The sequence below is a fragment of the Pongo abelii genome, chromosome X (genome assembly GCF_028885655.2).
Source record: "Pongo abelii isolate AG06213 chromosome X, NHGRI_mPonAbe1-v2.0_pri, whole genome shotgun sequence".
In the NCBI taxonomy this organism is placed as follows: Eukaryota; Metazoa; Chordata; class Mammalia; order Primates; family Hominidae; genus Pongo; species Pongo abelii.
In genome coordinates this window covers 114,137,752-114,162,243 of record NC_072008.2, presented here as the reverse complement: position 1 = coordinate 114,162,243, position 24,492 = coordinate 114,137,752, and the positions used below count along the sequence as shown (strand labels likewise).

At 40.6% G+C, this 24,492-nt stretch overlaps 1 protein-coding gene across 6 annotated transcripts in view; it reads left to right on the top strand.

Annotated features, from left to right (window-relative positions):
* COL4A6 (collagen type IV alpha 6 chain) overlaps positions 1-24,492 on the top strand; it is a 283,087-nt gene that overhangs the window by 118,356 nt on the left and 140,239 nt on the right. For all 6 annotated transcript variants that reach the window (XM_054544948.2, XM_054544947.2, XM_054544946.2 and 3 more), the window contains exon 3: positions 10,225-10,305. In XM_054544948.2, coding sequence (XP_054400923.1) covers positions 10,225-10,305 — 81 coding nt within the window. The remainder of the gene's footprint in view (positions 1-10,224; positions 10,306-24,492) is intronic.

Genomic DNA, 24,492 nt, shown 5'->3' with positions numbered 1-24,492 from the left:
GTCCCACATGGTAGGAAGCCAGCTCCCACAGATCACTTCCTTCTCTTCTCAGAGTCTTTCATTCATAACTCATAGGGAGCTGTTCTTAAAAGGCAAATGCACATTAAACATGGAACAGAACCCAGCTTGGTTTAATGTGTGTTTGAATGTGTGTGTGTGTGTTTGTGTGTGTGTGCTTGTGTGTGTGCGCACGTGTGTGTGTATGTTCACATTTCAATGCAAAGGTTTTAGGTGTTGTTTTAGAATTGCTCAAAGTAAAGCCAGATTCTCTGTATTATTAGCAAGAAGTTCATAAACGTAGGGTGATGTTAAAGGGGGCCTGGTTTAAGGGAAGAGCTCTAAGATTTTGAGTCAAACCTGGGTCTGAATTTATGCTGCTCCCTAGCTGACTGACCTCGGGAAGGCAAACTAACCCCTTGAAGCATCAGTTTTTTTATCTGTAAAATGATAATGGTAATAGTGCCTACCTCATAGTGGAGGTGGAACAGTTCAGTGAGATAACAAAAGTGAACTACTTAATTAGGCACATAACAGATGCTCTCGGTAGCCATTATTGTGAATGTGGCCCCAGGATAGGTCTGATCTAGCCAAAGAGGCCTCAGAATTTCTGGACCCTGAGGCCGCTGGCAGGGAATGAAGATTATATATATATACATCTCAGCATCTTGTATTATTTTTCTCTTTTAGATGTTTGGCTCTCTTCACTTCGTCACTTAACTAGCAAATGATACCAACTGTCTGAAACTCAGGATGCTTTTTTTAATCTGGAAAATGGTCATATGAAAAATAATTCGTTTCAAAAGTAGTTATAAGAATTATATATGAAGGTTATTTAGAAAATGTACACACAGTACAAATAATATTGTGAAGTAAGTAGAGTAATATTGATAAAAAGTACCCCCAAATAGGCACCTGTCAACACTCATCTTTCTTTTCCTGACTTTTTAAGTTTCAGGCCAATTCCTGGAACTAGTGGCAGCAGTTCCAATAAAAAACAACAGCAACAAAAACAAAAAACAAAATGAAACAAAACAAAAAAACAAGAGTCACACAGTTGAAGGTATCTGGTTTCTTATCCCCACTCTGATACTTAACTTTCTATGTTGAAAAAGTCACTTAACAGCTGAGTTTTCGTTTCCTCATATTTAAAATGGGAATTAGTCATTGAATGAGAACCTATTAGGCATCCACATGCACAGTACTAGACACTGTAATTGTAAATAATACCAGCTGACATAGATTGAGCATGTTCTCAATATACCAAGCACTTGACAAAGAGCATCATCTTATTTAACCTCACTAAACCATATAAAGTAAAATATCCCTATTCTATAGTTCAGGAAATTGAGGCTTAAAGGATTTCCATTGATTTGTCTTATAGTGAACCCAAGATCTTCATCTCAAAGGAACCTAATGTCTAGGAGGGTAGGTGAAGATATAAATAAATCATTGTAATGTTGCATATGTGTCTGTGTCTCTACACACACACATATATCTAAAATATTTCAGATTTGCGGTGGAAAATCAAATGAGATTTTATGTGAAAGACATTTTGAAGAAACCTGAAGTTATTAAAAGGGGACAGTTTTATTATGTTGTATGAAACCAGGAATGAGCAGCCATTTCAACAACCATTTACTGTGCTAATTCAAGATGAATTTATTATATTCCAAGGACTGTCTTGTTTTGCACTGTGCAGAGTATTAACAGAGCTAACATCTTTACAGGACCACACCTTCTTTCTTATGAGACATAGTCACAATCCTAAAACCCATATATTTCTTTAATCCCACCAGAGTCAATCATCCATTGATCCTACTACCTTTCTACTGCCCCTTGCCCACCGCCTGTGCTCAGTTCCTTCCACAGGAAACCTAGATCCTATGGTCCATAATCATAATCACTTCTTTCCATATACCCTTGACTCCCTTGCCCCTCTTTTCCTTTATCATCCTCACCTAGCAGACCCCAACCTTGATTAAATCCAACTCTTCCTCTAATCTACATATGTATCCACGTGGCTGGACAAGTCTACCGAAAACCTCACAACATCGATAACTGATGTTCGTTTAAGTCCATGACCACCAAACTCAAGTGGGCCCTTAGAGCTGCCTTGCAGTCCTGCCACATTTCCCTAGTTCATGCCTTCTCCTTGCTCTTCTAACTGATTATGTCACACCTTATCTCTCCACAAACCTCCAGTAACTCCTTCATGTTCTTATCCTAAGTTGATAACCTTGATTCTTGTTTCACTGAGAGGAAAAAATAAGTATGTTGAAGAGAATGTCTGCATGTTTCCATTATCACATCAACTACCCTACCTGCATCTGTATCTATGTATTCTGCCTTCCCACCTGTCACTGTGGATGAACTTTCAATTATCTTACCTAAGGGCATTCCATCAACTTCTGTATTAGATACCATCCTCTCTTGTACACTTAAAGTCATCCCCAACAATTTTTCCATCTCTTTCCTGTGTCAACACATATTCCTTCAAACTACTAACATATTTCAATATCTCCAATCTTAACAAAAAAATTAAACATACTTCTTACCCCATATCCCTCTCTGGCTACAGTGCTATTTCTTCCATTCCCAATACCCCTTTAGATAATTGGCTATCCTGGATTTCTCCAGTTCCTCACTTCCCACTCTCTATTGAACCCCTTGCAATCTGGCTTTTAGCCACACTAAGCCACTGAAATTTATCTGGTACAGATCACCACATTGCTAAATCCATTGGTATGTTTTCATATCTTGTCTTACTTGACCTGTCAACAATTTAAGTTTATCACTTTTTTTCCTCCTTACTTTCCAGGATCCCTCTGGATGTTGATTCTTTACTCATCTCACTGGCTACTCCCTCTCAGATTCCTTCTCAAGTACCTCCTCATGTTCTCTTAACACTGACATGCTTCAGTGCTTAATTCTAGGGTGTATTCTCTTCCCTTTATCTACCTTCACTCCCTTCCTAATCTCATCTACTTTGGAGGCTTTTTGTTTTTTTAGACAGGGTCTCACTCTGTCACTCAGGCTGAGTGCAGTGGCACGATCAGCCTCAAACTCCTGGGTTCCAGTGATCCTCCTGCCTCAGCCTCCTGAGTAGTTGAGACTACAGGCACATGCCATCATACCTGTCTAATTTTTTTGTAGAGATGGGGTATCACCATGTTGCCCAGGCTGGTCTCGAACTCCTCGGCTCAAGCGATCCCCCTGCCTTGGCTTCCCAAAGTGCTGGGATTACAAATTACAGACACAAGCCACCACACCTAACCCCTTGGCTTTATATAACAATGATAGCAGAGATGGTGATCGCCAGATAAACCATGTTCTCTCCTACTCTCCATGTTGTTAGGTTTTCCAGTATGTCTGGTTCTTTTTAAAGAGAATATGAACACAAGAGATGTATCACTTCCAGTAATGGGGAACTAAGAGCAGTTACTAGGATCTGAGATAGTGGAGTTTCTAGACAAAAGCAGCTTGGAAATCCAAGTCACCTTTGGAGAAGGCCACTAAGAGGAGCTGCTTGTGTCTTATTGGATTATGACAAAAGTGAGAAATCAAACTTTGTGTGCTAAACCATTGCGATCTTAGGTTTGTTACCACAACATAGTCAAGTCTATACTGACTAAAGCATCTCCCTTGAATTCCAGACTTCCATAGCCAGCTACTCAACTCCTCCATTTGAATATCTTATACACATCTCAAAACCAGAATTCCTCATGCTTCCCAAGCAAGCTTCTCCAACAGTTTTCTCCATCTGAATAAATGGCAATTGCATCCTTCTAGTTGCCTAGTACAGAAACTTTGGAGTCATTCTTGACTTCTCCCTTTCAGTCACATCCCACATCCAATCCATCAGCAAATCCTAGCAGCTCTACCTTTAAAACATACCTAGAATCATTTTACTTCTGTCAGGCTCTATAACTGCCTCTCTGTTATAAACATCCATCATCCTGCTGAACTACCATAACAGCCTCCTAAGTGGCCTTTGTGCTTCTGTGCTTGCCCCACTACAGTTCACATGGCAGCTTGAGTAATCCCCCTTAAAAAGTAAATCAACTGGTGTCACTCATATGTTCCAAGCCCTTCAGTGGATTTCCAGGGGCAAAGCTCTTACACTGGTCTATGAATTCTTCTATGATCTGGCTCTTGCTCCAACTCTGGCTTTATCATGTATCCCATCCCCCTATTCACTGAACTCCAGGATTCTGGCCTCCTTGCTGTAGCCAAAACATCAAGCATATTCTCTCATTTACTGCCTTTGCACTTGCTGTTCCCTTTGCCTAGAATACTCTTTCCTCAGATATTCACATAACTCATTCCTTCATCTTCTATAGCAGTGTTTCTCAAACATTATGTGCATCAGAATCACCTGAAGGGCTTGTTAAAACATAGATTTCTGAGCCCAACCCTAAAGTTTATGATTCAGTGGATCGTGGAGGAGACAAGAATTTGCAACTCTAACAATTTCCCAGGACTGATGATTCTGGGCCAAGGACTGTGCTTTGAAAAACACTGTTTTCTGCTCAGAAGTCCCCTTATAAGCAAGGCCTTCTCTGACTTCCTTATATAAAATAACAACCTAACCCCAACACTTCCTACCCTCTTACCCAATTTAGTTTCCTCCATAATACAGATCAACTGACAAATATGTATGTAATATTCATTTACTGTCTGTCTTCCCTCTAAATTTCAAACACCATGAAAACAAGGACTTGGTTTCACTTATGGCTGTATGATACTGCCACTATCACCCATCTCTAACACAGTGCTTAGCACATAGTAGGCACTGAATAAATATTTGTTGAATGAATGGTGAGAATAAAATTATACACAGCCAGTCTTCTGTGACCTAAGCTTCTGGAGAAAATTGCTCACAAAGATAACTGGCCTTTGCAATCCAATCGCTTCAGCTAAGCCTCTGTTACTTCCTATCTTGCTTCCTGGGTTACCTTTTGCATCATTGTCATCCTTGCCAACCCCCATGCAAGAAAGCACTGGTGATGCCTAGAAAAGCCTATTGGTTGGTGGTAGAGGCACTGTGATGTAACTCTTTATTTCAGGAGACCCAGGAGAAAGGAAGAATCCCAAATGATGCTGATCTCTAACACTTGTAACTCAATTGTTCTGAGAGCAATTATTTCACAGCCCTTCACTGAATATCTGCTGTGACAGGGCTGCAGAGAAGCATAAGACATGGTCCTGATCCCAGTCTGATGGCAGAATCAAATTGAGTAAAATACTGCAAAACTCCATCAGCAAAGAGAACAGAGTAAGAACTGCTCCTGAAATCGCTGAGAGGGAGGCAGAATATAAGGGTGTCTTCACCAAAAAGATGGTTGCACTGGGTTTAAAAGAATGAATAGAAGTTTTGTTTGTGGCAAAGTGAGTAGGAAAACATTTTAGACATAGGAACCAGCATCAGCAAAAGGATAGATGTGTGGAGTAGAGATTATATTTAAAATATTTAGCAATATTTAGGGTTATGGTTTAGCAAACCCTAACCTTTAACCCTAATTGCTAAATATTTTTAGCATTTAAAAATAATTTTGGAGGCCAATGTGGAAGGATCACTTCAGGCCAGGAGTTCGAGACCAGCCTGGCCAACATGGCGAAACCCCGTCTCTACTAAAAATACAAAAATTAGCTGGGTGTGGTGGCAGGTGCCTGTAATCCCAGCTACTCGGGAAGCTGAGGCAGAGAATGGCTGAACCTGGGAGGCGGAGGCTGCAGTGAGCCCAGGTCGCACCACTGCACTCCAGCCTGGGTGACAGAGTGAAACTCCATCTCAAAAAAAAGTTAAGTGAGTGCAGTGATTCTCTGAAATGAGAAATAACTCATGGTGGTGATCTGGGGGAAAAAAGTACAATCTTCCCTTTATTTACTAGGCATTTTTATTCAGTAACAGTAGAACCATGAAAAATTCATTTCAATGTATAAAATGTGATTATGTTCTTGATTCAGATAATTACATATACAGACATCAACAAATCCAAATGGACATCCTGACCAAGCAAAGTGAACATCAGCTATAGACAAACTGGCATGATCATACCAGTGCACAGCACTTGATAAGGAGCTCCTGAGAGAGACCAGAATGTTGCAAAAAATGCTGAGTAGTCTAGTATAGCTAATGTTAATATAATAATAACAGCTGACACTTAGTGCATACTATGAGCCAGGTACTATGTTTTGCATGCTTAATCTTATTGAGTCCTTCAATCAAACTCTATACAGTAGATACTGTTGCCATCCTCATTTTACAGATAGGAAAATTGGGTTTCAGAGAGATAAAGTCACTTGCCTAAGTTCATCCAACTCAGAAATATTAGAGCTGGGATTTAAACCTGTACAGACTGACTCCAGAACTTATATTCCTAATTAAGGGATACTGCCTCAGATATTGGCTAGAACATAGTTTTGCCCCTTAACACTGTGGTTTTATACAAAGGAGTAAAATAAATTGACTTTTCCCTTATAAACTTTATGGTCTGAATGAGGAAACAAGACTCTCATCTATGCAACCTTAGGAACATTGCAAAGACTCTCCCATAACAACATGAGACACTTACCCAGTGAATGGGACTTAGTGAGTATTGTTGTGGTTCACCGAAGCTGAAGTGGTCATGGAAAATATAGAACTTGAATTTGGCCTTGAGAGGTACGGAACAGTAGGAAGAATATTGCGTTATGTTCAGAAGTGTTAGAATCCACTTGTTAACAGTGTGACCCAAGCCAAAATAATCTTCTTCAGTGTTATCATCTGTAAAATGGGTGATTTGGATTAGACCAATACTTCTTAACAAAAGTACACCCCAGGAGGTATTTTGGAACTTGTGAGGCCATTTGTGATTGTCAAAATGATCAGGGAGTCAGGGACACTTACTAGGCGGCTGCCAGGAATGATAGGTGTTCTGAATACTATGCATCCTGAAGGATAGAGAAGACCTCTGGATATTCATGGAGATGAAAACTCTGTTTATAATTATTTAAGTCTAGAACATAACCACATTTTACATATTGAAATGAAGTTTTTCATGGTTTTCTTGTTACAAATGAAACTGCCCAGTAAATAAAGGGAAGATTGTACTTCCTGCCCCCCAGCCACGATCATCACCATGAGTTGTTTATCATTTGAGAGAATCACTGCACTTACTAATAGCAACTGCGTTCATGATACTTGAATCATCAATACTACATCCCAGTGTCATTCTGTGTCAGCAGCCTGTTACATTCGTAATAATTCTCTATAGAGCTGTTGGCCTCTGACTACCACTTCATGACATCTTCTAATATAGCCATGTATGAGCTTTTATATATTGAAATACATATCTTTTTATTATAAATGACTTTTCTTTTTTTTCTTTGCAATACAGTTAGGGCATAATATGTGCTTTTAAAATTTTTGCTTAATTAGGAGATATATCTAATGCTAAATGACGAGTTAATGGGTGCAGCACACCAACATGGCACATATATACATATGTAACAAACCTGCACGTTGTGCACATGTACCCTAAAACTTAAAGTATAATAATAATAAGATTTTAAAAAAAAATTTTTGCTTACATTTTTATCGTAACTTATTCCTATGGATTTATTTTTAGGATAGCAAGGGAGAGTAATAACTGTAATAAAAATAATAAAGTACTGCTCGGATAGAGTTAAGAACCACTGTATTAGATGATCTCCCAAAGCCTTTCCAGTTTTAATTTTCTTGGGTATAAGATGGGTTTGATCTTGAGAGAAAAGGGAGAGCATTCCAAGGTGGAAATGACACCAGCCACATGGCCTGGTCAAGCAGCGGGTGGAGTGTCCTCAGACAAGCCAGGATAAGGCAGAGGCTTCTCAGGTCTAGTCTGGTCATGTTCCCTGGAAGCCTGCCTTCACTCCTCCCACCTCACTGTAATTGAAGACTCCTGGGGAAACTGCCAGGGCTGGCATTACAGGAAATTGCCTTGTGGCTAACAGGGCTTCTCTGGTTACTTTCCTCATGACAAAGGACAGTGATGATTTCCTGTCTGTTAGCTGAGTGTCTTTGCCTCCTTGTTCTGGCGAGTTCCTAAGAAACCTTAGCTTCTGATTCTTATGGTTTTGTTCAGCTCCTGCTATTGGTTTGTTTTTCCCTGTCTTATCCAGTTCCCTTGCTTCCAGCCTCTTTGCTCCATGCTTGAGGGGTCTGGAAATTTTTCATCTACTATAGACCAATTTTATGGAACACTCAAACAGACATTGTTTGGAAGTAGGCCATAGCTCCAAATAGATGCCATTTCAACTTTGGCAACCCCTGTCATGTTCTCTTCCTTGAAGGGGATGACTTTTATCACTTAATATCATGTATTATTTTGTATTCTTAATAATTATATGTGCTTGTTGAAGACTGCTTAGAAAACACAGAAATGTATGGAGAAGGAAATACAAATTATCCATAATACCAAGAAATATAGTACTCAACATTAGACAAGGGTGTCAGCATAGGTGAAGATAAAATTCAATGCCGCTCTCTCAGTTCTCTCTTGTATTCCAGCCCCTAGCTTCCTCCTGCCAGAGTACCTCTTGATCTCACCTTTATTAAAACTTGCCTGTCCTATATTCCATAAAATGGAAGGTAAACTGGAAAGTGTGCAATAACACTTACCATGTCAAGGGCTTATAAGAGAGATAAAATATAACGTATAAGGAAGCTGTTTGGAATCTAAAATAGTAGTATTTTGTCATAGCTTTGCCATCTTTACCTTATTACCAAGGTATTGTGATGATAAAGTGTTGTGGGAATGTCTAAAGAGATAAGAGACCATCTGAGAAATTCACAGTGCTCTCTAGGAATTAGGAAAAGGCACACAGTATACAGAGGCAAGAATGATTAAGCATGAGGTCAGCTCATAAATATGCCTTTCTCTTTGGAAAAAACATCCAACATTAAACAAAAAAGTTGGATGGTACTAAATCCATCCCAGAGTTAAAGTTCTTGTTACAGATAACAGTTAGAATTTATGTTTTGCTTTTTTCCCAAGGTGGATATGGTCAGAATGGCAGTTTTTCTCATTGTTGAGTCCTTGTATTGAGGTTCTGGTAGACAAAGGACTTAGAAAACACTAAAGCTTAAGGGTTAAGGTCAAGACTTTGGAGTTAGACCTGAGTTCAAATCCTAACTCCATTAATATAGTCACCAAAAATTCCTTGAGTGTCATCCATGGTTTTAGACATTGGAGATGCAGTGTTGGACAAAACAATGAAGTCCCTACTTACATGAAGCTTACATTCTAGTAAGAGTAAACAGAATGTCTAACGATGAAAAGGTAATGAAATGATGTGATTGGAAGTAACAGGAGACTCAGCAATGACCTCTCTGAGAATGGACAATTGAACTGAGACCTGAGTGATGAAAAGAGGCCAGGATTTTTAAAAAATATCTAGGAGAAGAACATTGCAGAAAAAAGTAACAGCGAGGGCAGAGGCCCTGAGGCAGGAACAGGCTTGATGTTTTTAATGAACAGAATGAACGCCCTCCTGTGTGACTGAAGCAGAATGAGCCAGAGAGAAAGGACATGAGGTTGGTGAGGATCAGCACATGTCAGATCATGTGGGTGCCTTGCAGAAATTCAGCTAGCAATCATCACCATCAATCAGAGGAGAGGGAAAAATGAAGTTAGAGAGCTTGGGGGGTACTGTAAATTACCAACTGAGGAATTTGGATCTGACTAACTGGGCATGGGAGTGCCACTGTAAGGTGTGAATGGTGTGCTGAAATGGAGTTTGAGGAGAACAATTCTGAGAGCAGAGTACAAGGTAGCCATTTTCATTTGTCACTACATATCTAGCACTTGAATTTCACTCAAGTTATCTGCTACAGCTACTTCTTTACCAATGAGTGCAAATCCATAAGTCACTGGACACCTGTTTTCACAGGAATATGTCTGGAGTCCATTTCCAGCCCCCAGGTAAAGATATTCTGTTGTATATTGTGCCTGGAATTTCTACCAGTGAGGAGGTGTCTAAAGCAAAGTTCCCAAACCGGCTATTTATTTGATGAGGTATAGACCTGACCTAAAAGGATGCTAGCTTAAGATTAGTTTTTCTTTCATTTGACTACTGACAATACCAGATAAGATCATTAAGCTGCAATAGATTTACTTGGTAAAGAAGCTAAGAGTTAGGTTTGCTGGGACAACATTGCATCTTGGTTCACATGGTTTATTAACTTTTTCCTTTTTTTAATAGGGAGAGAAGTCTTATGGAAAGCCATGTGGGGGCCAAGACTGCAGACGGAGCTGTCAGTGTTTTCCTGAGAAAGGAGCGAGAGTAAGTTGCTTATTTCATTGTTGAAAGACAAATAGTTGCATGGGAGCTGTTACCTGTTTTCTTTAGAAATAAACTGCTTAGAATTTACTCTTATGACCTCATGGAACAAGCAAAGTGATGAGGACCAGCTGGAAGAGCTTTGCTAACTAATGATAGTCAGAGTTAGATTGGTCAAACTCTCTGAGGTACCAAGAAGAGGTTTCCTTCATTCACTTAATGCCAAGGTTTCCTCAGAGTTTCATCTGGAGTTTTTCCAAAAGCCAATTAGGTTGTAGAGAGCCAGATTGTGACAATGTTTGTAGATAAGTGTACATTTTCATAGCTCACTTGATTCTTCCCTCCCAGTCTGGGGAACAGGTGTTCCAATTGTTATCTACAGACTGTGGATGTGACTTGTCCAAAATCACCCTGCTTGTTAGTGATAGACTCAAGAGAACAGGGTAGCCATAAAGTCCAGAAATATAGGTGACGATACATAAAGAATGGTTTATAGGTATTAAATTACAACATAGGATACGTTTTAAAATGTTGTGACACAGTCCATGTATTGTCCCTCATTAGCAATGCACAGTTCAAATTGTTGTGCAAATTGCAATGAACTCAGTCATTGACACAACATTTCTATCAATCCCTGAATATGCATAGCCCCTAGATATTTGTATCTATGATTTTCACTGAAATAAATGCATTTTTATTATAACCCAGGAAAAGTGTTGAAAGGGGTTCAATCTGAAAAAAAAATTAGACACATACACAAGTTGAGCATCCCTAATTCAAAAATCTGAAATCTGAAATGTTTCAAAACCCAACATTTCCTGAGTACTGATGTGACACTCAGAGGAAATGCTCATTGGAGCATTTTGGGTCTTGGATTTTTGGACTAGGGATGCTCCATCTGTGTGTGTGTGTGTGTGTGTGTGTGTGTGTGTGTGTGTGTGTTTCCAGGATTAACGGCCATCCTACAGAGTTCAGAACTTCCCATTTCTAGCATTGTGAATACACTCTCATCACACTCAAACAAGCCTAAGGGCTTATACTGTCAAAATAAGGTAGTAGTATAAATAGGTCAACCAAACTTTCAAACCCATAGCCAAACAGGGAACACAGTGACCTTTCCACCTTCTCTTTCATTATCTTACATTTGGGGTAAAGTAAAATGTCAAACTATGCCAGAATTTGAAGGAAGAGAATAAAAATCCATCTTCTCATCAAAGGGGACTAGATGCATTCTACATTAAAAACATGGACTTAGAGAATCGTAAAATATGAGAAAGGGAAGGTATCTTAGTAAGCTTCACATCTTATTTGTTGATTGTACAGAGGAAACAGACTCAGAAGGAAAATTACTTCCTGGGATCACATAGCAAAGTGATGACAGATTCCAGGCCTTTATCTGGGTCCTTTGATTTCTCATCTATTTACGTCACCAGCTTATCTACTGCTGCCTCTCACGGAAGACATGTTCACTGTAGCCACCAAGACCCATGCCCTCACCTCTGAAACATTCTAGAAAAAAAATTTCACAATAAATATATGAACACATTCTTGAATAACATGCAAGCAGTATAGACAAAGCAAAAATCTCCCTTGATGCTATCTCAGTGCCATTATTGTCTTTCTTATCTTTTTCCATACATAATCAGAGATATGTACACCTATGTTTAAAAATAGTCTCATTATCTGATTTTCTTTTCCAAAATAGAATTCTAAGTATATATTCTGGGCCCTTTTTGTAAACTTAACGTGTCCTTAAGATCTTTTTCTCTACCCCATAGTTTAATTCAGCCACCCTTTTGACTGCTACTTAGGTTGTTTCTAAATTTTTGCTATTTGTAAAATGGCAGAGCTACAGTGAAAATCTTAGAGCAAGCCTCCTTGTGTTCAAGCATAGATACTAGCTCAAGCATAGATACATCTCTAGCATAGATACTAAGGATCATAATTACCTGGTAGAAGGGTAATAGACATTTTTAACCTTCAAAGCCACTGACAAATTAGGCTACAAAGTATTCTCCAATTTATATTCCCACCAGCATTGCACAAAAATGCCCATCTTTCTACACCCTTGCCAACACTTGATATTTTTGCTAATATAATGAGTGAAAATCATTCTAATTCCCTGAGTTTAAATGTCTTTTCACATATTACCTGGAAATTCATATGTCTTCTGTGAATTTCCTGGACATATTCTCTAGCCACTTTCCTAACTGATGATTCTTATTGACTTACTTTACCTCTGCAAAGATACAGCAAATAAAAATGACCCAAATCGATGCAAGTGAGATTTGAGGTTTGACACAAAGGGACATTTCCTGATGGATTGTGGCAGGGTGAGAAGCAGTTAGACACAACAACCAGTAAACTGAGAAGCTCTGGGCTGTTTGTTGGGTTGGGGAGCCTTTAAAAGTAGAAAATCTTATATATCTGATCTGAGGTCAGTCCTACACCAGGAAAACATGCCTACAGTGACCTCATTGTTAAACCCCTGGCTAAGATTTTGATCTCTGGAAATGGAGGGCGGTAGATTTATTTCATGAGGAGCCCTCATTTAGGTTTCAAACATCTGGAGCCTTAGTCTGGCTTCTCTTTTGAAAACATCTGAGTGGCTGAGGGGATGGGGGATGGAGGAAATTAGAATATCACTGCACAGATTTTTCCCTCAATATTTAAAAGACACAGACTCCACACTGTCAAATATGTTCCTAAAAATGTATTTGCAAAGTCTAAAGTTTCAAAGAATGTTTGTCAAAGTTACTGAACCAGACCAAGCCATATTTCATGAGTCAAGAGCAGGAATGTCCTATTTCCCAAATAGATAAGACCGATGCTCACGCAGAAAAGTGAACATGGATGCTTGAAGCACCACCAGGTCCTGTTTAGTCATCCTCCCTTTCCTCCTACCTTCCCAGGGCCAAGCAGAATTGTTTAAACTGGCCCCAGCACTATTGACCCTGCAGGACAGTCCCTCAGTACCCCTTGTGTGCAGATGTCAGAAAGATTTGGGACTGTTTTCCTTAGCTGAGCAGAGGGCCCCATTTATATTTCAAGCTGTTCCTCTTGAGCTGGGAGGGGAACGGAACATTGGGTCACCCCGAGATATGCTGCAGCCCTTGGCAGGCCTGCCCCCTGCCTTGGGGAAACATCAAGCGCATAGCTTGCTGGGCAGTGTGTACTTTTCCTTTGCCAAAGTCCTCTTGAACTGACTAGGACATTTACACAACACCTAGCACTCCTGCAAAACTGCAATCCAACCCTTTTTGGCTGAAGCTATCTCAAACCAATTTCTCAAAGGTATGCCCTGCCTGGTAAAAGTCCCTACCTAATGTTGGTGCACTGCTTTGCAGTTTCCAAAACATCTTATTTCAGGGGCTGTAATCCTGTATGTATGCAACAAATAAACTGGTAACTTGCCCAAGGTCACCAGCCTGCTAGTAGCTAAACCTTATTTAGCCAACTTTAAGAGAATGGCAATCTTTAAAAATGACCTGCCTCATAGTGTTAAATAAAGGCATTTTCCCCCAGATATTCAGATTTGAACTTAATATATGACTTTCACTTTTCTTTCTTAGGAGTTAGGTGTTATTACCTGGAAGAACTATTCTTTCGGGTTGTTCTCTTCCCTGATATTTTTTCCCCTGCCACTTGATCAAACAAAACATTTTAGGTTGACATTTCCAACACTTCTCTTTTTTTCCCTACTAGATCTGAAAGCTATCTCTGCATTATACTCCATCAGTGTGTGTTTGTCTGAAGTTGGGGTTGGGAGGAGGGAGTAGTTTGTTTTCTTCTGAGCCTAGTATTCCTTAATACTCTTTTAGAGTTTTCCCTGTTTTAACATTGTTCTGGTGTTTATCTAAAACATGGTGACCCCCTAATTATCCATGCCATCTAAAGAAGCATTATCACAGATAATCCAAAACCATGGGGAATGCTTGGATTGCCCTCTAGGTAAAGGCTGTTTGTCCCCCATTTTATGACTTGGGACTTTATGCCTAGCTTGAGAGTTTATGAAGTTAGCCTGAGTTTCATGAGAAACTGAGCCCAGGTTTCTTAATTCCTCATCTCCTGCCTGCATCCTGCTGTTCCACTGCCACAAAATGTGTTTCCCATGAATTCCAGAACCTAGATGCATTAACAATTAGCCCTTCAATTTATTCTCCTCCTGCAAACATCTGGCATTCCCTGTGTCAGCTGACTGATGCCATGGCTACCAAGAAGCCTTTCCATTTTATCCTGAATTAGGAAATTGCAATGTACATCTTTCCTCCTCTCTGTGTATCCCCTCATGCCCCTCTCCTGACTAGCCACTACTACACACACCAATGTCTTTGTCCTCTACTGCTCCAACATGAAAGCTCATATTGTATATCACCTCCTTGGGTGGCCAGGCCTTGCTCCAGCTGCCTGCACTTAAGTTTTGTGCCTTATTTCATGACAAATATTTGCCCTCTCACTCCTCAGACATCTGTGGGCTGGCCCTATTGCTGACAGTAATCATTACTAACTTACTTGTTGCCAAATCCAATGGATATTTTTCATTCCTTATCTTCCTTGATGGCCCTGCTATATAAGACACCTCCTTCTCTCCTGAAACTTTCTGCTCCCTTGAATGTTATGCTGTCCTTTCCTAGTTATTTTCCTACTGTGATTGGGATCCCCCAGCATTCTGTCCTCATCCCACTTTTCTTCTCAGTGTAGGCCTCTCCCAGGGTGGTTTTATATACTGCAGGGATTTCAGCCACCATCCATACAATGATAAATATTGAATCTCTAGCTCTAGTTCAGATCTTTCTTCTTAGTTTCAGATTGGCATTGTCAATTTCTTGCTGGATATCTCTGCTTGGATTTCACTGGCACCATAAACATGTCTATACAGAACTCCATTACCAACCCCCACCAGATGTACTGCTTCCTAAATTCTATCCACATCTTCCCCATCACAACAAATGGCATCAACAAGCACTGAGCTGCTCAAGCCAGAAAACTGGGAGTCATGCTTGTCTTCTCTTTCCTTTCCCTACTACCTCCAATCCATCATTAAGTCCTGTCCATTTGTCTTCTGAAATTGAGCTCGAATACATACACTTCTCTCCGTACCCATTTCTCCAATCTAGGCTTATATAATTTCTTGCCAGAATTACCTCAATAACCTCAAGACTGATCTCTCAGCCTCTAATCTCACTCTCCCCCATCAATGTGCCACTGTCCTGCCATAATCTTTCCAAAACACAAATATGTATCATGAAACTCTTGCTTAAAGTCCTTCAATGGCTCCTCCATGGACTTCACAATAAAATCCTAACTCTAGAAAACCTATAAAGTCCTTCATTACCTGGCCCTGGACTACCTCTCCAATATTATCTCTCATTATTAGGAACCCTCCTCACTTCAGAAAACAAAACAAGACAAATATTTTCAAAAAACGTATGAGTTCACTGAACTATTTATAGTTCTCAGAGCTACTGTGTTGTTTAATGTGTTGCAGGTTTTATACTTGCCACCCCTTCTACATATACTAGTCTTCCACTAGCTCTGCCCTTTCTCTGTTGACTTGCTTCTATTTTTCCATCCTTTAAAACTGAGCACAGATTTCATCTCTTTGGGAAGATTTCCACAATCTGCCAGGCTGGGGTTATCTACTCTTACCATCATTTCTCTTCACTTGTCTGCTCTCCACTATCTTAAGAACAACTAAAGGGCAGAGACAGTGTTCTTAGACTCTGCAGAGTCCGTAGGCTCTACACACTGTCTCATGAAAGACTGACCAACTGACCAAGCAATTTTGCATAGGTGTGGTTCTAGCCCTACTCTCCACATCCAGGATTAGCTGTTAGGATTCTGTGAAGTTGATGGGAAGTCTCCTGTTGAGGGAGTAATCCCTGCTGCTGAAAGAAGGCAAAGAGCTGGGGCAGTCATTTTCACATCTTCTTTAGCTCCTGTTAGCTGCAAGGACCACACATCCCACACATTTTCTCTGGGATTCTGCTTTCCTTAACTCCTCTGAGTTTTTGACCTGGCCTCTTCTTTTGCTTGATTGCTTCTTACTCTATACCTAACAATGCAAGGTACTTGGCAAAATGCTTATCTTTTACTTCCAGCAATTCATTCTTTCTCCAAGATGAGAACATTAATGAATAATTGTGAGTCAAAGGTAATCCCTAACTTTCTTTGTGACATTGTTTCCACCCTCCTCTCCACCAAACCTTTCATTAAAAACCTCTTAACCTTTTGCAAATTTGATGGTCTTGTTCCTCTTCCTTGTGGGAGGGGGGAAGTAACTTCTGAGCAGAGAAGTAGCCACTAGGTGGTAGTTAGGGAGGGGTTAGAAAATCAGAGGTCTTTGTATATTTACATATGGTTCTTTCGGTTCAGGATAATTAATGATAGTGTTAAAACGTGTGTCTCTGCACTGAATCAAGATGCAATCATAGCCCTGCAGATGTTCGTGGTTATCTTAATCATTTATTTGATTGTATTGTGACATTACAGGATTTATGGAATATATTATATGTACTAGTGAGGGAGGCTTCTGCTAGAGAAGAGCCAAGGAGCTGGAGAAGGAGATAGATAAATACACAGCTGTGGAGAGAAGAACACTGCTTTAACTATCCAGAGACCTAAGTGTCATGCGTGAGCTTTGCCAACTGGATGACTTTGGTTTGGTGCTTTCCCCTCTCAAGGTCTCAGTTTTCCCATAGGTGGGATGAGAGATTTGGGATGTGTGATCTCAAAGGACCTGCAAGCTCTGACAATCTAAGTCAGACACCCTGATGGTTCCTTGCCCCTAGAGTGCATTATCGTGCTTTCTAGTATTGAAGTGAGATATGGAAGGTGATGTTTGACAATGTCCTATCCTCTGAATGGTGTATTGGCAGCTGCCTCAGATATAACTCATTTGCTGTGGCTTCTTTACTGCTGCTGCTTCTAGACGCTCCTGACAGCTGAAATTGTGCTTCTGCAGGAATGTGCAGGACTCCCCTTCCTTGGTCATCTAGATGGTGTGATTTGAAGAGTCACAGGAATTTCTCTTCACCAAAACCCGACAAAATCTTCCCTGCCTTGCCTGGGAGTCATTCTGCTTACCGTTCTAGCTTTAGAAACTCACTCTTTAAATGAAGCATTGCCCTGTCCTTGCATTGCTTGAATAAATTTCATGTGCCTCTCTGATGAGAGGAGCCATGCTCACTCTGCGTATCTGTGTGCACAAATCACAAATTTTGGGGGACCACTCAGTTTTCCTTTTGCTGTCCCTGCTAAGTCATATGACAGAGACATCAGATATTAAGACATGGGTGAGCATCTTGCAGGTCAACAAGCGACATATTATCTCCTCCTAGTCTACCCCCTCCTTCAGTTGCCAGATGTGTGCCCCTTTTTGCTTCTTGTTCTTCCTTTCCTCCCTAGTCTCTAACTTCCCCTTTTCGCCCTCAAGACTTCCTTCCCTCTTGCTCCATTTCTAGCTTTCCATCCCTCATTCCTGGTTTCTCCACCATGGCCTCCTCCTCACCTAGTTTCTCCCTTCTGCCTTCAGTTGCCTGGGATTGCTTCCTATGTCACTTATCTTTGACGCCAGTTTCTATTTTTTGTCATTTATCAGCACACATGAAAACTGCAGCAGCAGGATAGCAGGGAGGAGTTGCTGCAATGTACTTTATAGAGGCATCCCACTTATCCAAAGATTCTTAATCTCAGGGCCTGAATAAGTGGTCTGCAAATTGAGGGGTGGAGGGGGGAGGGCATGCAGGTCAATCTGTTGGGTATAGAAGAAAATATGAAAATTTCTGTTTACATTTAATTTGAGAGACACTAGAAAGAAATTAAGATTTAGGATTAAATAATTTATGTAAAGTGTTTAAAGCTGTGTGGTTCACTAAATGCTATGTGTTAGACTATTATTATTACTATTATATGTAACCTGTGTATTTTCACTGGCGTCCTCATCAGTTGAGTTGGCTTTCTTCGGCTTTCCTGTTGCGCATACTCTGTAAGGTATCCTGAGGGAAGAGTGGGGGCTCCACAAGATGGAGGGGTGTCCTTGGGGCCCTTACTTTTTTTCCTGAATGTACACCAGAGATATTGATGTTTCCTTGGACCTAGTTAAGTAGATTTATGGATATTATCTAACGACATTTAACCCTCACAAAATGGACAAGCAGCTTAAGATTCCTGCAAATAGACCATGTATTGGGGATAATACTAGTAATGTAAGCACATGGCAGAGCTCACACTTCTACTCCTAAAATGAGTTTTTTATCAGCCTCATTATGAGGTAAAAACCATGGTAATCTAATTACACCTGACAAGAAGTCAGCAAAAACATATTGCAAGAATAATGAAGAAGACTATATGAAATATGGATTTATATCAATTCTCAATGATGAAAGATCTTGCCCTAAGTATATATTGTGCCTTGAGGTATTAGCTAAGAATATAATAAAGCCATCACAATTAACAAGACATTTAACATGCTGTTTATTTCATCTTTGTCTCATCCTTTTACACTTTTTATTTACTGTGTGTTTCATTTTATATATATTATCATTAATACACGGGGGAGAGATTAGGACATGTGTATGATTTATATAATTGTTAATAATGTATAAATATACATGTTTTGAGGAAGCATGCTCAAAGCTTTTCTAATTGAAAGAGGGTGTGCAATCAAAAGGATTTGGAGACCACTGGCCTAAACCATACTTAAAATAGATGGGGGCCCACAAACAGAGGCAAAAGAACTCTGGATAAGAGAAAAATAACTGTCACAAAGTCTCTTGTTCTTTCCTTATAGCATAGTCATGCAACCAACTTTAGAGCTTCACCTTGACAATTTCACATAGAATAAAGCAATGGAGATCTCAGGAACTGGGAGAAGTGAAACACCAAAGGAACTTATAAAATAATACAATTGCAAGCCTGGAAGGTTGGATCCAGCCCTCAAGAGGTACATCATAGGTTACAAAAGGCTTTCCTGGCATGCCTATGAATGCTCTTTCCCTCACTTTAATTATGAATGAGCTTGGAAGAAAGTTTCAGAGAGATTAAGAGACCGTCCCAAGATCTCTTGTAAGTGACATAACTGAGATTTAAATCAAGTGTTCAATTCCCCTCCATAGTGTTCTTTCCACCATGTCAAATGGCCTCTGAAACCTTTGTGGCCATAATCAGCTGAGCTCCCTGCATTACTCATTGCAATCAGATTGTTGTGATTGGAGGAATACTTGGAGTGGAGAAAATCTGCTAGGAAGACATCCACGAGATATCAACAAATCAATTGCCCTTCGTCCTCTACCCTAGTGAGTAGTAATTCCTGACTGCGTGTATAGCATCCATTTATATCCCTGTCTGGGTTTTAAAGTGTTTTTCTAATATCCTTCTCTTTTAAAGATTTAAGAAATGAATTCCAAGCTTAAGGAAAGCCTGTTTTTCATATGTGATTACAAGTTTTGTGAGGAGTCATGTCAGTTTTCACAGCTCTAATGTGTGTCTGTCCCTTTATGTAGGCCACTGACTGTATGAAAGTTCACTGCAATGGAGTTAAAAACGTGTGGAGATGAAATTACCAAGTATATGTCAGGGAAGTAATTTGGTGTCTACTTTGAGAAGACTCGCATTAATGGAAGTCTTCCAAGAATGTTTAAGAAAATTAATTGCACAGCAACTCTCTAAGCTATAGTAGAAGTTGATGGAAAAATGTGCATTGCTTTGCAGAAATTTGCTTCACTATCATCTTTTCAAAAGAGCTTTTATTTTAACAAATGAGGCACATAGCCAATTATTTAATGACCATCTTTACTTTTAGAGATGGAAGTCCTAGACTATGTTCTGTATTTTCTTTTATCTCATTGTGTTTTGGGAGGTTCAAGCCCCCTAGAAAAACATTTAAGAAAGTACTCTGGGGGCTAAATATTGGTGCAGGCACTGTGGGGAATGCAAACATTTCATAAGTACCAGACTTCTACTTAGGGCAGCTACGCACACACACACACACACACACACACGCCAATGTTTGACTACCCATCACTGCATCTGATTAAAAGTCTAAATGGTAAATCATGAAACCTCAAATGGATAGATTGGTATGGTCTGGAGTAATTAAGCTATCTCTTTTTTAAAATATTATGACAAAAAATATTTCTTTAGAAATATTAATTTGGTGAGGGTTATCCAGGGTGGATTGGAGTAAGAGACATGATAGGCAGACACTAAGCTCCCTATTTTTAGATGTAAGTGGCATGTCCAAGACCCCCTAGCACAACAGAATGGAAACTTTGTTTTTTCTGCTGCTTATGTGCTTTCTTTCAGTGGTTTTCTCTATTCCTGAATACACACACACACACACAGAGAGAGAGAGAGAGAGACCCAAACTAGTGATTTGATGATGTGACCTAGTCTTCACTTTAGATGAATGTATGACGTTTTAATTTTTAAAAAATTAGCTGGAAAATAGTTCTAGCTCCTTTCCCTCACATTTCTCTAACTCTTTGGAAACCAGTGTCCCCATTGGTTAGTCCGTACTGATTCCACTTAAGGAGAATTCATCATAAAATCAAGTGGAATTGGCATCACTGAGATGATCCTGTCTTGATTCCAGAGGTAGGACTATTAGATGCTTTTCTCTCTGGGATGTTAAAAGTTCCTGTAATTACTACGATGCCCAGGGAGAAAGACCAACTCAAAGGGTCCTGAAAGAGCATCTGTTTCTTACTTGACAAATTTTATTGTGGAGGTTATAAGTATAAGGCAGAGTTTGGGGAATCATGAAAGAGGGAAGTCATTGTTTCATATAAAACAGATTTTAAAGCTTGGTCAGCAGAAAAGTCTGCAGAGTACCTTAGAATTGTGCCCTTATCCTGAATTACTGGCTGTGACCATAGCAGGCTCCTACTGTGGACTTAGCTAAGCCCTAGGCTTTGCTATGACAGCCTTTACACCTTTTATCCTCAGCCTTATAAGCTCAGTTTTACTTTTTAATTTTTGAAGACCAAAAGAAAAAATGCTCATTTCTTTGGCCCCAAGGGAGATTAATGTATATGTTTGGTTATCAAAGAAACTGTGGTCTCTGTCCTTGTACATGTCTTTGCTAGTTCAAGTAATTGTAGTGACTTTGCATTCCATTACTTCAGTTAGGTTCTCTCTCAGAGCTGACACGAGTCAGTGATTGCTGCCCCCTTCACAAGTTGCTGGGGGAATGCCAATACAGCTATGAGCAAGGGAGGGAGCTGTGGAGGAACATGCTGTGGGGCCCAGAGCGGAATAAGGGGTAACCAGGGTTCAGGAGCCAGGTTTCCCCAGAGAGAGACAAAAAGAAAGCAAACAAAAGGAAGAGACAGGTCTAAACAGGCTCCCTAGACAGGGCCCCTTTGCTTTAAGAACAGAGCCTTAAACTTCACAAAGCTCAGGGAGGAAAGGAAGCCAGGGGTTAAACATGGCCTTTGAAATTCAGTTGAAGAATTATTAACTGAAAATACACAGAGAGAAAAGCCACACATATATACAGCAACATTTGCTATTCTTAAAACCCATTCAGACACTCTATGAATTCAGAAATGTGCTTAAACCTGCATATCCACATAGATACTAATATTGACCCCTCAGGAACCACAAAGGTACCACAAAGACACAGATAACAAACATAAGAAGAGGCTCAACAGCAGGAGGACACAGAGTCACAAGATGCCTAACGTGGGTTGCTTTTGGAGGCATGTGGCAGACAGTTTAGTGATCTGATGCGATTCATTATCAGAACTGAGGTCCCATTGCTTCTGTAATTGGTACCAGAGTAAGAAATTTAAACTTCTCCCTGAATTTTACTTTTTAAATCAAGTCCAAACTGAGCCAGAGCTCTGAGAGAAGAATGGAAGTCCGTCTCTCCCTCTTCCCCCTCCTTCATAAAAGGAGCAAGGAGACTTGAAGGCTTCCAAGGTCCCTTGGAGGGACCAGAGCCTGCAATGTGGCAAGTCCGCCTGCCCCCTCCCTGCATTTACAGTCCAATGACCCAATGCCCCCAGACCCCAGACAGTTTAACCAGCCCCCGCAGGGCCTCCTTGAGAGTTTCCCAGATTCCTGAGGGGAACCTGATCCCGCCCTGGGATCAGCACGGGCTCTTCACATCATCTCCGAGAGATCCTTGCTCCTCGGGGAGCCCCGAGAACAGCACCCGTTTCCACACACAGCCATCCCTGCAGCGCCATCACCCACCCGTGGTTGGGAGGTGACCTCCCAGGGTCAGTGGCGAGGCCGCCCAGGGAGAGGGCCTGGAGGCCAGGCGGGAAACAGAGCAGAAGCGACAGAAATTCCCCCTGCCAGCCCAGGCTGTCAAGGTAGCCCTGGACACTGCCCCGTCTGACCCGCCGCCCCACCACGCCAGGCCACGGCCAGAGCCAGAGCGGCCCTCCACCCTGAGCGACAGGAGAAGGCAGTTCTGAAAAAGCAAACACGGCACAAAGACAAACGCAGCCTGGGAACTTTGCACCAGCTTCCACACTGGAAGGCCTAAAACGTCCCTTGTTCCAAACACCCCCCTCATCCCCCCCAACAAAAGTATTTACCTCATGAAAAAAGGGAGAGCGCTAGACTCACAGAACAGATGGCAGAACCAGAAGGGCGATCATCTAGTCTGACCCTTTCATCTTACATATGGGGAAACAGGCCCACAGTAAAGAATAGACTTAAACTCTGAAGAGTGTTTTTGAAAAGTCTTTCCTCGATTATGAAGGCAAGATGTGTGTGTATGTGTGTGGTGTGTACTCACACACACACGTGAGAGAGAGAAAAAGAGGTGTGGGGACGAGATGGGGTAGAAAGGAGAAGACAGGAGAGGGGAGGGAAGAGGAGAGAAGCAGAGGGGAGGGGAGGGACTGCATGCAAGCCTGAGCCAGGGAACTTGTGAGCAGGAACACTAATTGCAGTGCAAACAAAAACATCTTTTAGTCTAAGTTGCCCCTCACTCTAGAGACCAGATTTTCTTCCCACTTCCCAGGGGCCCACAGGGACCCAGAGCAGGGTAGAGAAACTTGCCATTTGGGGAGTACAAGTAAGGGCAGTGGTTGAGAGCATGGATTTTGGAGTCAGATAGCTAATCTTTTAAGCCCTGGTTCTATCATTTACTAGATGTGTAAATGATACACATTTACCCGTTGATTCTCAACCATATTGCCCCCCAGGGAACATTTGGCCATGTCTGGGAACATTTTTGATTCCCACAACTGGTGGGGTGATACTGGCATCTAGTGGGTAGAGGACAGGGATGCTACTAAACATCCTATAATGCACAGGACAGCCCCTCACAACATGGAATTATCCAGCCCAACATGTCAATAGTGCCAAGGTTAAGAAACTCTGCGTTAGGTGAATGGCTTAGCTATTTTCTGAACTTCAATTTATTTATCTGTGACTTGGGAATAATATTACCTATCTTTCAGGGTTGTTATGATAATTAAATAGGCTAATACCTATAAAGCAATTAACATAGTGCCTGGCACAAAGTAAGCACTCCATTGATTATTAGATTTGAGTATTATCAAACCCTCCCTTAACTCCACCATCTCCTATAGTTACCATCCTATTTCCCTGTTCCCCTTATAGCATAATTTCTTGAAATATTTGTTTATACTCAAAATCTCCACTTTCCCAATTCTCTCTTGAACCTATTCTAATCAGGCTTTCGTTGCTACCACTCCTTTCTTATAAAGGTCACAAGTGACAAACACATTGTTAATTACAATGGTAATCTCTCAGTCCTCGTCTTACTTGACCTACCATCAGCATTTAAAATGCCTTTTCACTCTCTCTTTTTTGAAAAACTTTCTTTGCTTGACTTCCAGGATACTATTCCTTTGATAATTTTCCTACCTTGGTGGACAAAGCTTCACATTTACTTTGTTCCAAGAGTAGAGGGCTTGGTCTGATTTGTTTTGTTGAATGAATGAACAAATAATATTTACTATGAAGATTAAAAGAGATAATTGTTTAAAGTGCTTAGCACACATTAAGTACTCAATAGTCATCACCACCATCACTACGACTGTTAGCATTGATAATAGCATTACTATTATTCTCCCCTACTGATTATGAGCCCCTTGAAAATCAGACTAATGGTACTTTGTCTTGGTTCTCCTTTGTATAGAGCTTTATTCAATAGAACAATATATAGCCAATATCCAGAAAACAGTTTCCAATGGGCAGAAT